General features: G+C 38.6%; 2 protein-coding genes across 2 annotated transcripts; one reads left to right on the top strand and one right to left on the bottom strand.

The window, feature by feature from the left end:
- Positions 1–241: 241 nt before the first annotated feature.
- Positions 242–3,955, top strand: arl2bp (ADP ribosylation factor like GTPase 2 binding protein). Its single transcript, XM_022750009.1, has 7 exons — positions 242–319; positions 693–762; positions 1,059–1,120; positions 1,423–1,529; positions 1,783–1,868; positions 2,122–2,218; positions 2,909–3,955. The coding sequence occupies exons 1-7, from the start codon at positions 301–303 to the stop codon at positions 3,005–3,007; spliced, it is 540 nt and encodes a 179-aa protein (XP_022605730.1). The 5' UTR covers positions 242–300; the 3' UTR covers positions 3,008–3,955.
- Positions 3,956–3,958: 3 nt separating this feature from the next.
- Positions 3,959–11,717, bottom strand: pllp (plasmolipin). The gene is made up of 4 exons (XM_022750008.1): positions 11,114–11,717; positions 7,160–7,336; positions 6,684–6,800; positions 3,959–5,702 (listed from the first exon to the last, which is right to left on the bottom strand). Exons 1-4 carry the CDS (start codon positions 11,276–11,278, stop codon positions 5,595–5,597), a joined length of 567 nt encoding a protein of 188 aa, XP_022605729.1. The 5' UTR covers positions 11,279–11,717; the 3' UTR covers positions 3,959–5,594.
- Positions 11,718–12,265: the final 548 nt, after the last annotated feature.

Here is a 12,265-nt window from a genome sequence, read left to right as displayed (position 1 = left end):
ACAGACCTTTAAATAACAGACGATCTCAACCGAGGTAGATACCAATACTTTTACTGGAAACTATTTCTTTTTTTCCCATTTAAGTGAAGCTAAAGCACACAAAGCAGGGGAACTCGAATAATTGATCTACAGTGTCTTGTCTCATTTCTATAATCTCGCTAATGTCCTTAGATAGGAACTAACTTGCACAGATTTTGTTCCACCGGATGGGACGGAAAGGCGCACACATGTTCGCCGTTTCCTTGGTAACAACATTACGTCCAATATTTACCATCCGCGTCAACGACTCATTGAAACGACATGGACATCCAGGAACGAAGTAATGAAATTAAATGTATTTAACTAACATTAATGTAGCCTAGGAAACGTGTAAATCAACACGTTTACAAAGGAAAAATATGAAATATAGCTAATACTGTACAGTCCGTATTCATCTAACGCTACATGTGTTTAGCTAATGTTAGCTAACATGTACTTAGCCGGTCAGCTACCTAACGTTATTTTTCAGTAACGACCAAAACTTGTTTGGTTTCACGGGCAGCTTTGTGACTGAACGTCAGTATTGCGTTTGTTGTCAAATTTAGCACTTGTCAGCTAGCTCATTTGTTTTATATACAGTGTATGGTTTTGTTCAACGGATAACGCTACTAAAACATGCGTGCTCAAATGTTGCCCCCCCCCCCGTTCTCTAGATGTTCGGAGCTGTGGAGAGAACATTGTAGAAATGGTTGATATGGACGAAGAAAACTTTGCTATTTCCAGGTGGGTTGTCTGAATATGCTTTGAAGCCCGAGTCGAGTCTTAAGTCTTAAGTCTGTCAAGTCAAGTCAGATCCAGAGTACTGCAAGGAAAAGTTACTGTCATTGTTATTTTATTTTTTATTTTTTGACTTGACTACCAATTCAAAACTTGAGAGTGGGGCTGTGCTTTCACTCAATCGACAGGTTTACATCAAGCACACATTGGCTCTGTGTTAATGTAATAACAATTGGTGTTGTGAGTCAAACTCTTCTACCTTTAAGTGATATGATCTTTATCTCATGCTTTTCTCCCTCCAGTTCTTCTGCTGCTGATGCCGCTTTTGATGCTGTTATTGGCTGCATAGAGGACATCATCATGGGTAGGACTAATGATGAATCCACTCTTTTTTGATGTTTTATTGTACTTTGTCAGTCTTTTCTAAACAGTTATACAGAGTTTCAGTCATACTGTTTGTTAATTCTTCAACCTGACTGAGAAGGGATTGTCATTGTCTTATTTTGTAAAACATATCCCAAACTATGATATTACTTTATGTGGGTATGACAGAAAAGATATTTTTTATAAAGGCCTGTATGCTAGACCAGCTGAAGACTTCACTGTTTCACCAGTTAATAGTGAAGATATGTTGAATGCTCTACCTGTCCATTACCTTTTTTTTAGAGGAAGAGTTTCAGCATCTTCAGCAGAGCTTCATGGAGAAACACTACCTTGAGTTTGATGACTCTGATGAGAACAAACTCAGCTACACACCCATCTTCAATGAATACGTGAGTTTTTGGGCAACTCTCTGTGGTCTAATGTAATACACCTGTCTTCAAGGACTATGGCAAACTATTATCTGATTTATATAACCTTGTCTAAGTGTAGTACACTGTTACCCTCAGTAATATGACAGTATATCATTTCATATATAATTTCCACCAACAGTTCTTTCAGAGATTATAACTTTATACTGAACTTCTGTAATACTAGGGAGATGCACTAAGATCAAATTCATATTAACTCATGTACATTGTGTAGGTTGACCTGCTGGAGAAACACCTGGAGCAGCAGCTGATGGAGAGGATCCCCGGCTTTAACATGAACACTTTCACAGAGCTGCTCATGTAAGATGTGACATCACAACTCTTTCCTGAAGCCATTTCATTCTGTCTGTTTTCCTCCTCGAGCAACTCAGTCACTTAAATTCAGTTGGTGGCATTAATGGTGTCACTGGCAAGAACCAGTCAGCTCACACATTGGTTTGTATGATGCACCTGTGGCGCTTAACAAATATTATTTTGCATCACGCCACTAGGTGGCACACCAGTACATTTAAAATATGATGAGATTCACAGTATGTCTCTGTTTCATCTGCAGGCAGCACAAAGAGGAGGTCCCAGGTGACATCTTTGACATGCTGCTGACGTTCACTGACTTCATGGCCTTCAAGGAGATGTTTCTGGAATACAAAGCTGTGAGTTGTCTGGAAGCCTGGGAAATCTTTAAACCTCATTTCCCTAAGCAGCCCAACACAACTGATTTTTGAGCAGGATTTCTCTCTCATTAAATTGGCATAATGACAGTTGATGCTATAGTCCATAATTGTGAACGAGTCTCTGTGGGCTCATAGTTTTGACTAATTACATCCAATATGTGAAGATTGAATGTGAATTAAACCAGTGTGCTTACAAGTCCAGGAGGCAAAGACGACAATAGCAGTGAATTATTTAATGTTGATTGATTGATCATGTTTTGATTTGATGATCATGTCCTAAGCTTCTGTTTTACACCACATGAGCGCCAGACTGCCCGTAGTGCTGTAAGGGAATCGCCTGTCATACTAAGAAAAATATATGTACTGTTTTGTAGGACAAAGATAGCAAATATAAACATAGCCTTAGCATAGGTCAACTATAATACACTGTTAAAATATACATCAACTGTTGAATGAACTTTAATAATAGTACAATATATAATAACAGCATAAACAATTAAACAAACTAATGTGTGCTTAACTGGTTCGAACACGACTCCTAATTGTAATGGCAACTTTCTGTCACAGATGTATCATTGAAAGTCAAGCCCACTACCTGCTATGTGTGCGTGTGTGTTTGTGTGAAGTGTTTTGTTTTAATACCAGCTCTATGCATCTGTGTGTTTCTAGGAGAAGGAGGGCCGAGGTCTGGACCTGAGTCAGGGACTGGTGGTTACATCTCTGATTCCTGCTGCCTCCAAACACACCAGCTCCACTGAATCACAGTGACACTCAAAAAGTCAAACACTTGAATTGCCTCTTCCTTCATGTGTTCATGTAAAGTTTTATCCATGGGCCTTCAGAAAGTTGTCAGCTTGTGGTCAGTGGTGTTTGTGACTTTTTTACCCTGATGGCGAGATTCAGGATGCACTCTTCGTCTAAATATAAATCTACAGCCTGTGCACAAATAGCCCCTAATGGCAAATTCATATATGCATTCCTGTGTTTTATGTGGTGGGCGGGATGGTATTTGCATTCAGGAGCCTCTCTGTAGTCAAAGAGTAAAGATGGAAGGTTTTGACTTCTTTCTACTCCCCAACAATTGCATTGGACATATGACTACTTGAAATATTCACATCTCTTGAACTGGGATTTGAAAGTTCAATTCGATTTGAATTGACTGAGGCCTAATCCTAATTTTACAACCATCCTCTTATTTACATGCAATCTTATTAAGATTAAGCATTTATGAGTTCTGCTTGGTTGAGGAGAAGGATTCCAATATTCTGGTGCTTGTACAAGGCCAATATTTGTGATTTCCTTCATGAAAAGCATCAACAGATCCCTCAGTAAGTAGGGAAAGCATTTGGTATGATTGAATGTTTGACTCTGCTCTCTTTGCATGGTATGTTTTTTTCAGAAGGAAAGAATGTAGCAGAACTAATATGTTTTTTGAAGTTTCAAATTAATTTGTTAGTTTGAAAACTAATTGGATTGAGTTTTGTGCCTGTGAAAGTGATTTTTAATGTATATAGTGATTGTGTGTGCGTGTGCTTGTGTTCTGCGATCAGAAATAAGATCTACAGTATAGTTTTCAGTACAATGTCAAAGTGTTTTCTACTTGTCTTGATATGGCAGTTTTAACTGTAAGAGTATATTTATGTCACTGCTGAAGTACTGTTGATGTCAAATTTGTTTAGTAAAAAGATATTTTCAAATAAACAGGTAAAAGCCTCACACTGAAATCACCAAGTGCTTTATTAGAACATAAGTGCTTGGTTTAGCACTAACAACAGAATTTCACTAGTATTCAAACTCTTGGTACAAAAACACAATATATTTCATAAAGGTACATACAGTACAACAGGAGTTGAGCAGTGTGTGATATGAATCAGAAAAATATGTTGCACACTTTTTCCACAACTCTACGAGTCGCTAGTGGACTAACATTTGAATCATTAAAGGAGTCAATAATGTCCTGCAGAAACACTGCCAGCTTCAAGAAATGTTTGATTCACACTGTATATTTTGCAATCTATGTATGTATATTTTTATTTTCATCATCATTTCGGCTTCCTCAGTGAAATTATTTGGGTTCTATCTGAGCGCATGATTATAGTCTGGATAATCAATAGAGGAAATCAAAACAGATTTCTGCTGGACAGATACTACGGAAACACTCATTCCTCACACCCTCCTCCATTACCATGTCAGTTTATGAGAGCAACATCATACTCTGTAAACAAAAAATACAAAACAAACTTTGAATAGTTATGTTTCCAACCTTAGACATAATACACTCCCTAGTCCACACAAGGTATGTTTAAAATGAAAGTTTTTGGTGTCAAAGATTGTAGTAAGTTCTTGTAACCAGGAACTTGTTAGATTGTCCTCTCAAGCCCCACATTCACAAAGGGGCAGAGTCATTTTCCATTTCATGATGCAAATCTGATTTATATGTCACTGACTGTCCAAGGCCACATCATGTTTTTTTCCCCTTTTATTGCTGTGAAGCAAAAATAATTATTGCCACAAAAGTAGTAGTAGTAGTTACAAAGTTTGTCCCCGGTGATTCTATTTTGTTTCTAGTAATTTTAACTATGTCCACTGGTTTAAAATTGAAATATTGTGTTGTCTTTGAAACCTACATATATTCAAAATGCTTTACACTGCAAATTTAAGTTAAGTCCTACTTTAGGCAAGTAAATCTGAAAGATTATTATGCAAGTTTTAAACTCAGACATATGAAAAGACCTTGCATGCATGCTGTTTCCTGTTTATAGACATGAGGTAATTTTGCCAAAACTAATGTCATATCAAAGTTGGTCCCATTGTGTAAAACATTTGTATATTTTACAACATTCTCTGATATTAACATTCTCTGTGAAAATGAACACATGTACTACTTACTGAACTATTTACTATACTACTTCTGATACTAATATACTAATTACTAATTACTATTATTAATACTATTTACAATAGTGTTATGAAATATATTATTTTAGGAAGGCCTGAATGTGAGGCCTCAGTGCAGTCCATCAGATCCCCTTCAAAGAAGTATTATGTTGATATTGTGTTGCTGAGATACAGTATCAATATTCACATTTATGTGGATAACCCAGTGTTGATATTCAACTTATTTCCATAATGTGAAGGTAAAAGTCTCTTGAGTTTTACAGAAAAGTAATGTGTGGATATCTTCTGTCTGGATTAGATTTCATCTTATTGTTAATACTGGGGTGAGGCTGAGGTCAGGGTTTGGGTTACCAGAGTCAGCAGTAATAGTCAAGTGACACTAGACTATCCAAATAACTACAGTATCTTGAGGGAAAGAAAACAAACTTTTCCCAAAGCAGCATCACATGTTCTAGTCCTAGGTCGGCACCGTGCTGGTGGCAGCATTTCCTCCATCTCCCTTCCAGTCCAAATAGGAGAAGAAAGCACTGGCACCGTACGCCAGGGTCACCGCAGCACCGAAGAACTGGGCAGACAGACAGGCAGAGACATCGGTAGGAAGTGAAAAGGGGAAAGGAGAGACAATTACACCTCTTAAATGACTTCATGAAGCACCGCAAAGGTCTGATATAATCTATAGCTGACATAAATCAAGGATAAATTTACATCTTTATCTATTCACATCTATACAGATTCCAGGTACTCGTGATTTTACATCTTTGATAATGCACTAATGGGTAATTATCCACAGTAAAAGCATCTTGACCTGTGTGTCTCAAAGTAAGTAAAATGCAACTGATAAGAGTGTGTGATAGGACAGGGCAGGGCCATGTATGTCTGTGTGTGAGTGTGAGTGTGAAATTGTGCTAAATGCTACTGTAGCTGTAAACCAGAATGGACTTCAGCCTGTGGAAGAGACTATAAAATGGCATATTGAGCCTGCATTTCCTGACACTGACAATCTATAGTCTATAATATTTGGTCTCTCTCTCTCTCTCACACACACACACACACACACACACGTAGCTCCTGTGCATCCACTTCACACCTAATATATATATATATATATATATATATATATATATATATATTATATATTTAAAACTGAACAATGACGCCTTTAAACAGCAGAGGGGAGGAGCAAGTGGCAACCGTGGTTCAAAGGTAACAAAAGCACATGACAAGGTTTTCTGCCATGTGAGAAATTTTAATGATAAGAAAACCTCACCCTCCTCCATCTTACTCTGCCTCTCCCACTCCAAGTACATACACCCAGAACTTTTGTGTATGTACTTGCCACAGCCTGATAAGTAAACATATAGAAATACACCTAGCCAAACAGTGAGAGGGAAGGAGGGAGGGTCAAACATGTAAAATTGCACCCAGTGTTCAAACACTGGATGAACAGTATCAACAGACATATCACAGTGTGATCTTAGAGTGCTTTCTTGCATCTTTAACCAGTTCTTTGTATGGTAGTCAGTGTGAGGGGTGTCAGGCGTCTTACTGCAGCGGCTGCCATATGTCCGTAGAAGTACTGAAAGCGGTAAGGGTGGACAGATGCTGCGTTGGTCAGGAAGGCAGTTAGATAGAGGACCGTGGCTATGCCGTTATATGCCATCACCTAGTACAAGAGGAGAAACGTTAGCCACATTTCCTCAGAGCTTTGCCTTTCTATCCTGTTGCCCCTATGAGTCCAGGTTTAATGATTTCACATATTTGTCAGTGTTATTCGCCCTGATTTGAAGTGGAAAGCAAAGTTAAACTCTTCATAAATAAAAATGAATGCCAATGATGTCTTTTACAAGCTTTGACTGTTGCTATACATTTTAGACTGAAATCAAGTTTTCAGGGGCCTAAAGGCCAGAAACTGCTACATAGAGGCACATTTGATCTACTTTCTGTATAAACAAATAAAATAAACAAGTCTCAAAATTTTATATATTCATCCTTTCTCCCTTTCCTTTCCCTCTCCCTCCTTACTGTCAGAGGCCAGGGGACAGAAGTGAGTTTTCGCTGGACGCTGAACAGGATCATGAAGAAGAGGATGGTGGTGAGGATCCACAGGGTGACTGCCACAAACATCACCCAGCCATATGCCGGCGCCCCCGTATAGGGTTGAGTTCTGGCTATCAATGCCCAATGGAGCAGACCTAGAAACTAGAGAGGTGACAGAGAGAAAACAGAAAACACCAATAATGAAGAGGAGAGGTGAAATGAGGAGGTCACTTAAAAGGTGCTGGAAGTAAAAAAAAATCATATCAATCATATCATTTTCTATAAATCATGGCCCAAGTAAAATAGGGAGATTAACCACATTCTCGATGAAGGCCTTGTTTGTTCACAGTACAAGTGTGAAATTTAAGCCTAAAGCTCCTAACTTTGCCTCTGTGTCTCTCTGCCTCTGTCCCATCAGAAAGCACATGAAAGGACAGTCTGTTAGGTATGCAAAGATCATGTTTCACTTTTTACACACCTGACACACACATACAAACAGGTGGCACCACCTTAACAAAGAACTGTTATGACCTTGAGGAACTGTAGATAACCTCAGTTTCCTGATTAAATCAGTAAAATGTTACTGTTGTCTGCATTCATCTGCTAGGTCACTTAGGGTTATCACATAATTACTAGTTCACGAATGAATTATGTCCTTGAATTACTTTATCACCTGATGGTAATAGTATATACTATAAGGGCTCAGTTAAATTATTAACGTATGTAAGGTAACATTTAGTTATTAGGTCAACTGATTTTCATATCAATAATCCTTCTTGGAAACATCACCCTCTTCACAACTTAGTGTTAAATGCAGGTATGAAAAAGATACACACACACACACACACACACACACACACACACACACACACACACACACACACACACACACATTGGAAATCCAGCAAAGGTCTGTTTACTGAAGATCATACCAAAGGTCCACAAAAACAAGCCAACCCTGTCAAATACTAGTATAGCAGTGGGAACCTATAGCATACAAGCCTTTAAATAAACTGAGACTGTCAGTTTTATTAGCAAAATACACTTAACATCTTACATTGTTAGGGATTTTTGTTTCTACCTAAGTTTGACGTAAAGCAGACTAAATATATTAAGTAGGTTACATACTGTAAATCATGGAAATTAAACTGATGCCCATTTTTCACAATTGCTATAAAGTTTTATTTACCATGCTGTCATTGTGTAATTATGAAAATGGTGCTGTAATTTAAATATAAATCCAGATTCACTGAAATCTGCCATAGGCTAGCTCAAAATAGCTGAGTGTGAAAAGTCAAACCAAGTAAATCAGCTCTTTGAAACAGTCCTCTCACTCTGGATAAGACTTTGCTTGGAATTAAGTTTGACAAATCAGCTGGGTAAGACATTTTAACACTCCCACCAGAACCAAATCTGCACAAAAACTATATTATATTATATTATATTATATTATATTATATTATATACTTTATATGTTGATGCCACTGTTGGTTTACTGCTTTACAATTGGTGTGTTAAAAAATAAATTCAAACAACTGTGTTGTGGTTTATGACATTTCTTTTATGACGAAACTTACTCTGGTTTATTATTTTGAGAAAACGTTCCCTGCTTATTAACCTTACCAAGACATAACTACTAATTTATGTATGGGTACCAAAGCTCTGGGCGTGAAGACTCACTCACAAGTTAGTTAAGTATTTCTAGTTTATTCACACTGGAAAAACGTGTATGGAAAGCATGTACACAGAAAACTCAAACACTCATTGTAGCTGATGGTGATATGCTTGAATCTTTGGGCTGACTTCTTGTCATTTGGGGTCAGGGAGGGGGGATGACATGCAGCAATCACCACGGATCGGGCTCTAACCCGGGCCGGTGCGGTTGGGATTGAGAATTCATGGTACACGCCCTACCAGATGAGCCACCTGGATGGTCCTTGATTACGTTTCTTATTATCGGCTAATTAACGGTGCGATTTGCTGAACGTAGTTTCTTGCAGGGAGCTTCAGCCGTCGTTGCGTTTACAAGAAAATTGGTTATAATACGCCCCCTGAGCGGCGCGACGTCTTCCGGGCAGATTGGAGGCTACAGTGAGTTGCTACCAGAAAGTGAGGACACGGCTGGTTAGCATGCTAACTTCAGTAAAAGAAAAGACGTGGTAGAGACAAGAGTGAACATTGGCGTTGCTTTCCACTGCTGGAGACAACTCTTGGCGAGTAAAGTAATGAAGTTTGATGCTGAACTCGCAACGTTTCTTCTAGACTGGTAAGTCAACAGCTGCTAATGCTAACGCTAGCATTAGCAATAGCAAAACTACTCACAAATAGCTTCTTTAAAGAAGTAGGCAAAGATTCGTCAAACTTGACCAGATTTAATAAACCATTTGAACACAACACTAGTAAATTACTGCTGACCTTTGCCTAGCTGGCCCTATTACGACAACACCATCAAAAGCCAATGAAGCTTACAACTCATAAAGCATGAAGGGGTGGCAAATGTTTAACAGTCATATACAGAATGAACACCAACAGTGGTCCCTCTGTCCTTGAAGGCTATATAGGTTCAGTTTATTAATGGGATGGTCATGAAGGGACAGACCTCCAGGGGACAAAGGTCTTCTGCACCTGTCATCCAGCCAGTCACATGTCCTCTGTGCAGACAGAGTCTAGTTCAAATATATCACTGAAGGGGGGAAATTAGTTTGAGCTGATGCTCAGTACCGTTTTTCTGATTACTTCTGTGCTCCATTTAATCCCACAACCAAGTATCAGAGCAAACATAACAAACCTGCCCTGCTGACTCTCACAATCAAATTTCATTTTCAGCTCTCAGCTCTATGGAGCGGCCAGACACGACTGTGTGCACACAGCAAAGCCTAAAGGCAGTGGCGTTGACCAGTGACAGGTATGTTTTTGTTGATAGATAGCCAGTGACATTTATGATGCACAGACTGGAGCTTGTTGGGACAAATTTAAATTCCTGTGGCACCAGATTAAGAGTGCAGATATACAAATATCTTTATCTGGTGCTGCTGTAATGTTGACTACAGTACCATGAGTTTATAAAAGCGTGGTTGGCCTTTAACACATCCTTGATAAGGAATATAACGGGATGTATATTTAGCAAACTGGTCTGTGACTGATCCTGAGCTACCCACACTCTGTCCACATGAGTTCTTAAACTTTTTTTTTGACATACTAGTGCAGCTCTTACATGAGAGTAAAATATGACAATTGCTTAGGGCTAATATTATAAAATTAGGACAAATGCACAAAACAACAAGCAAATACTGCGATCAAGGAGTTACAGGATATGTCTATATGATATTTTTCTTACTGTCAACAAAAAATACAAAAGTAAAACTGAAAAAACTAAGTACTGCCTGTGCAGCTAAAACCTGGTTTATCTTTGTTGTCTATGCCATAGAACTTCACTGTTGTTCAAAAGCTATTAAAAACAATAGGCAACATGTTCCTTCTTTATGATGAACATGGGCTCTGTAGTTTATTTTGACTCAATCGCACATAGACCATCCTGCTGCCACAAACACCCTCTAGAGCACCAAATGTGTATTTATCCACAACTTAATCTAGTCCTCAGCAAATTAACTATTTCCTTCTGTTTGAGTAACATTTGCTAAAAAAAACAACAGTGACCAGCTGTTTTAAGAAAGGTTGAGAGCCACAAACAGGGGTAGGTACTCAGAACGTACTCTGAGATGGACTAACTCATTGTTGGTTTTAGTCTTTTCATGGGTTTTGTTGATAATAATGTTAATAACTGTTAATTGTTAATAATCTGTAAATTAAGATACTGGTGGTGTCATTTGTAAAGTGCTCGAACTCGACAGACACAGAATAGAAAAGAACAGAGTAGAACTGAAAACAAGTTTGTTTTGAATAGAGTAAAAACAGAGCAACTCTGGATGTGTCACGTACTATTTCAGCAATCATGAGGATGGCTGGGATACTTCGGATAAACGACATGTCCATCATGGTGGTGACATTAGCGGTCAGCCCTCGGAGGCTGTTGCCCCCCTGCTGAGAGCTCTGGGAGTTGGGGGAGCTGGTCTCTGTGGTAACTTTGGACGGGAAGTCTGCCATGTTCTTGCAGCTTATTTGAAGTTGGGTGTCTCGGAAACAGCCGTGTTGACAACAAACTCCTTCAGGCTGTGATGAACGCTCAGAACGAAAGTCTTAGAAGAAACGTTTTCCTCCTACAGCAGTTTTTACTCCTTAGAACATACTTGAATATCGGGATTCAGTAACCATTGACTACATCAACTGCTGGCTGCAGCAAAGAGCAAATCTTCAAATTAAAGTTCAGTAATGTCCAAAAACCCAAATATTTCAAAAACATAAATCTACAAAGTCTTAATTGTTAAAAAAAAAAGAAAAAAGAAAAACAGTCCAAAGAGTCAAAGAGGAGCCCTCCGGTGAAATCTCCAGGTTCAGATATTCAGTAGTTAGTCTCCACCTGCACTGACAGGTGTCTAATGGTGGTGGTGTGTGAGTCTCTCTACACCTTGCTCTCTCTCTCTCCCTCTCTCTTTCTCTCTCTCTCTCACGCACACAGTTAATGTTTCGTCATCCTATCTCTATTTGTTCTCTTTTACCAACTCTATCTCCCCCTGCCACCTCCCATATGGCTCTGAGACCTTTTACCTGAGTGACTCATTAATGTGTTTGAAAAGTGGGAGAAAGAAGGAAGTGGAGGGAGAAAAAAAAGGGCTCTGTAAGGCCCTCTTGGTGTGGATATTTTTGTACGTGCATACCAGTCCTTCACATGTATCTTGATAAGACAAAAAGGTGATGTGTTGCTGCAGCGAGTTTAATAAATGACACATAAGATCTGAGCAGATGTTGTAAATGTTTAACTCAAAAGTGAGGGAAAGGTTTGTGTGCTGGTGTGTGAAAGTAAAACTGGTTGACTGTTAATAACACAGAGAACAAAATGCTATTTTTGCTGTTCTCTGGGGGTGGAAACTTTTAAGCAAAAATTTTAGTAGAGGAAAGTGACTAAGTATATCTACTTAAAGACTGTACTTAAGTACAGTCTTAATAAATAATTGTGCTTTACTTTAGTGTTTA

The sequence above is a fragment of the Seriola dumerili genome, unplaced genomic scaffold (assembly GCF_002260705.1).
Source record: "Seriola dumerili isolate Sdu_G_001 unplaced genomic scaffold, Sdu_1.0 BDQW01000147.1, whole genome shotgun sequence".
Taxonomy (NCBI): Eukaryota; Metazoa; Chordata; class Actinopteri; order Carangiformes; family Carangidae; genus Seriola; species Seriola dumerili.
This window is presented reverse-complemented; position numbering and strand designations above follow the sequence as displayed.

What these genes read in the sequence shown, in the direction of transcription:
- pllp (XM_022750008.1), bottom strand. Translation starts at nt 11,278, where the DNA reads ATGGCAGACTTCCCGTCCAAAGTTACCACAGAGACCAGCTCCCCCAAC. An exon ending in TCCTCATGATTGCTGAAATA is followed by an intron (nt 7,337 to 11,113) that starts GTACGTGACACA and finishes TCACCTCTCTAG; the next exon opens with TTTCTAGGTCTGCTCCATTG. An exon ending in CTGTCCCCTGGCCTCTGACA is followed by an intron (nt 6,801 to 7,159) that starts GTAAGGAGGGAG and finishes CTCTTGTACTAG; the next exon opens with GTGATGGCATATAACGGCAT.
- arl2bp (XM_022750009.1), top strand. An exon ending in GAAAACTTTGCTATTTCCAG is followed by an intron (nt 763 to 1,058) that starts GTGGGTTGTCTG and finishes TTCTCCCTCCAG; the next exon opens with TTCTTCTGCTGCTGATGCCG. An exon ending in CATAGAGGACATCATCATGG is followed by an intron (nt 1,121 to 1,422) that starts GTAGGACTAATG and finishes CCTTTTTTTTAG; the next exon opens with AGGAAGAGTTTCAGCATCTT.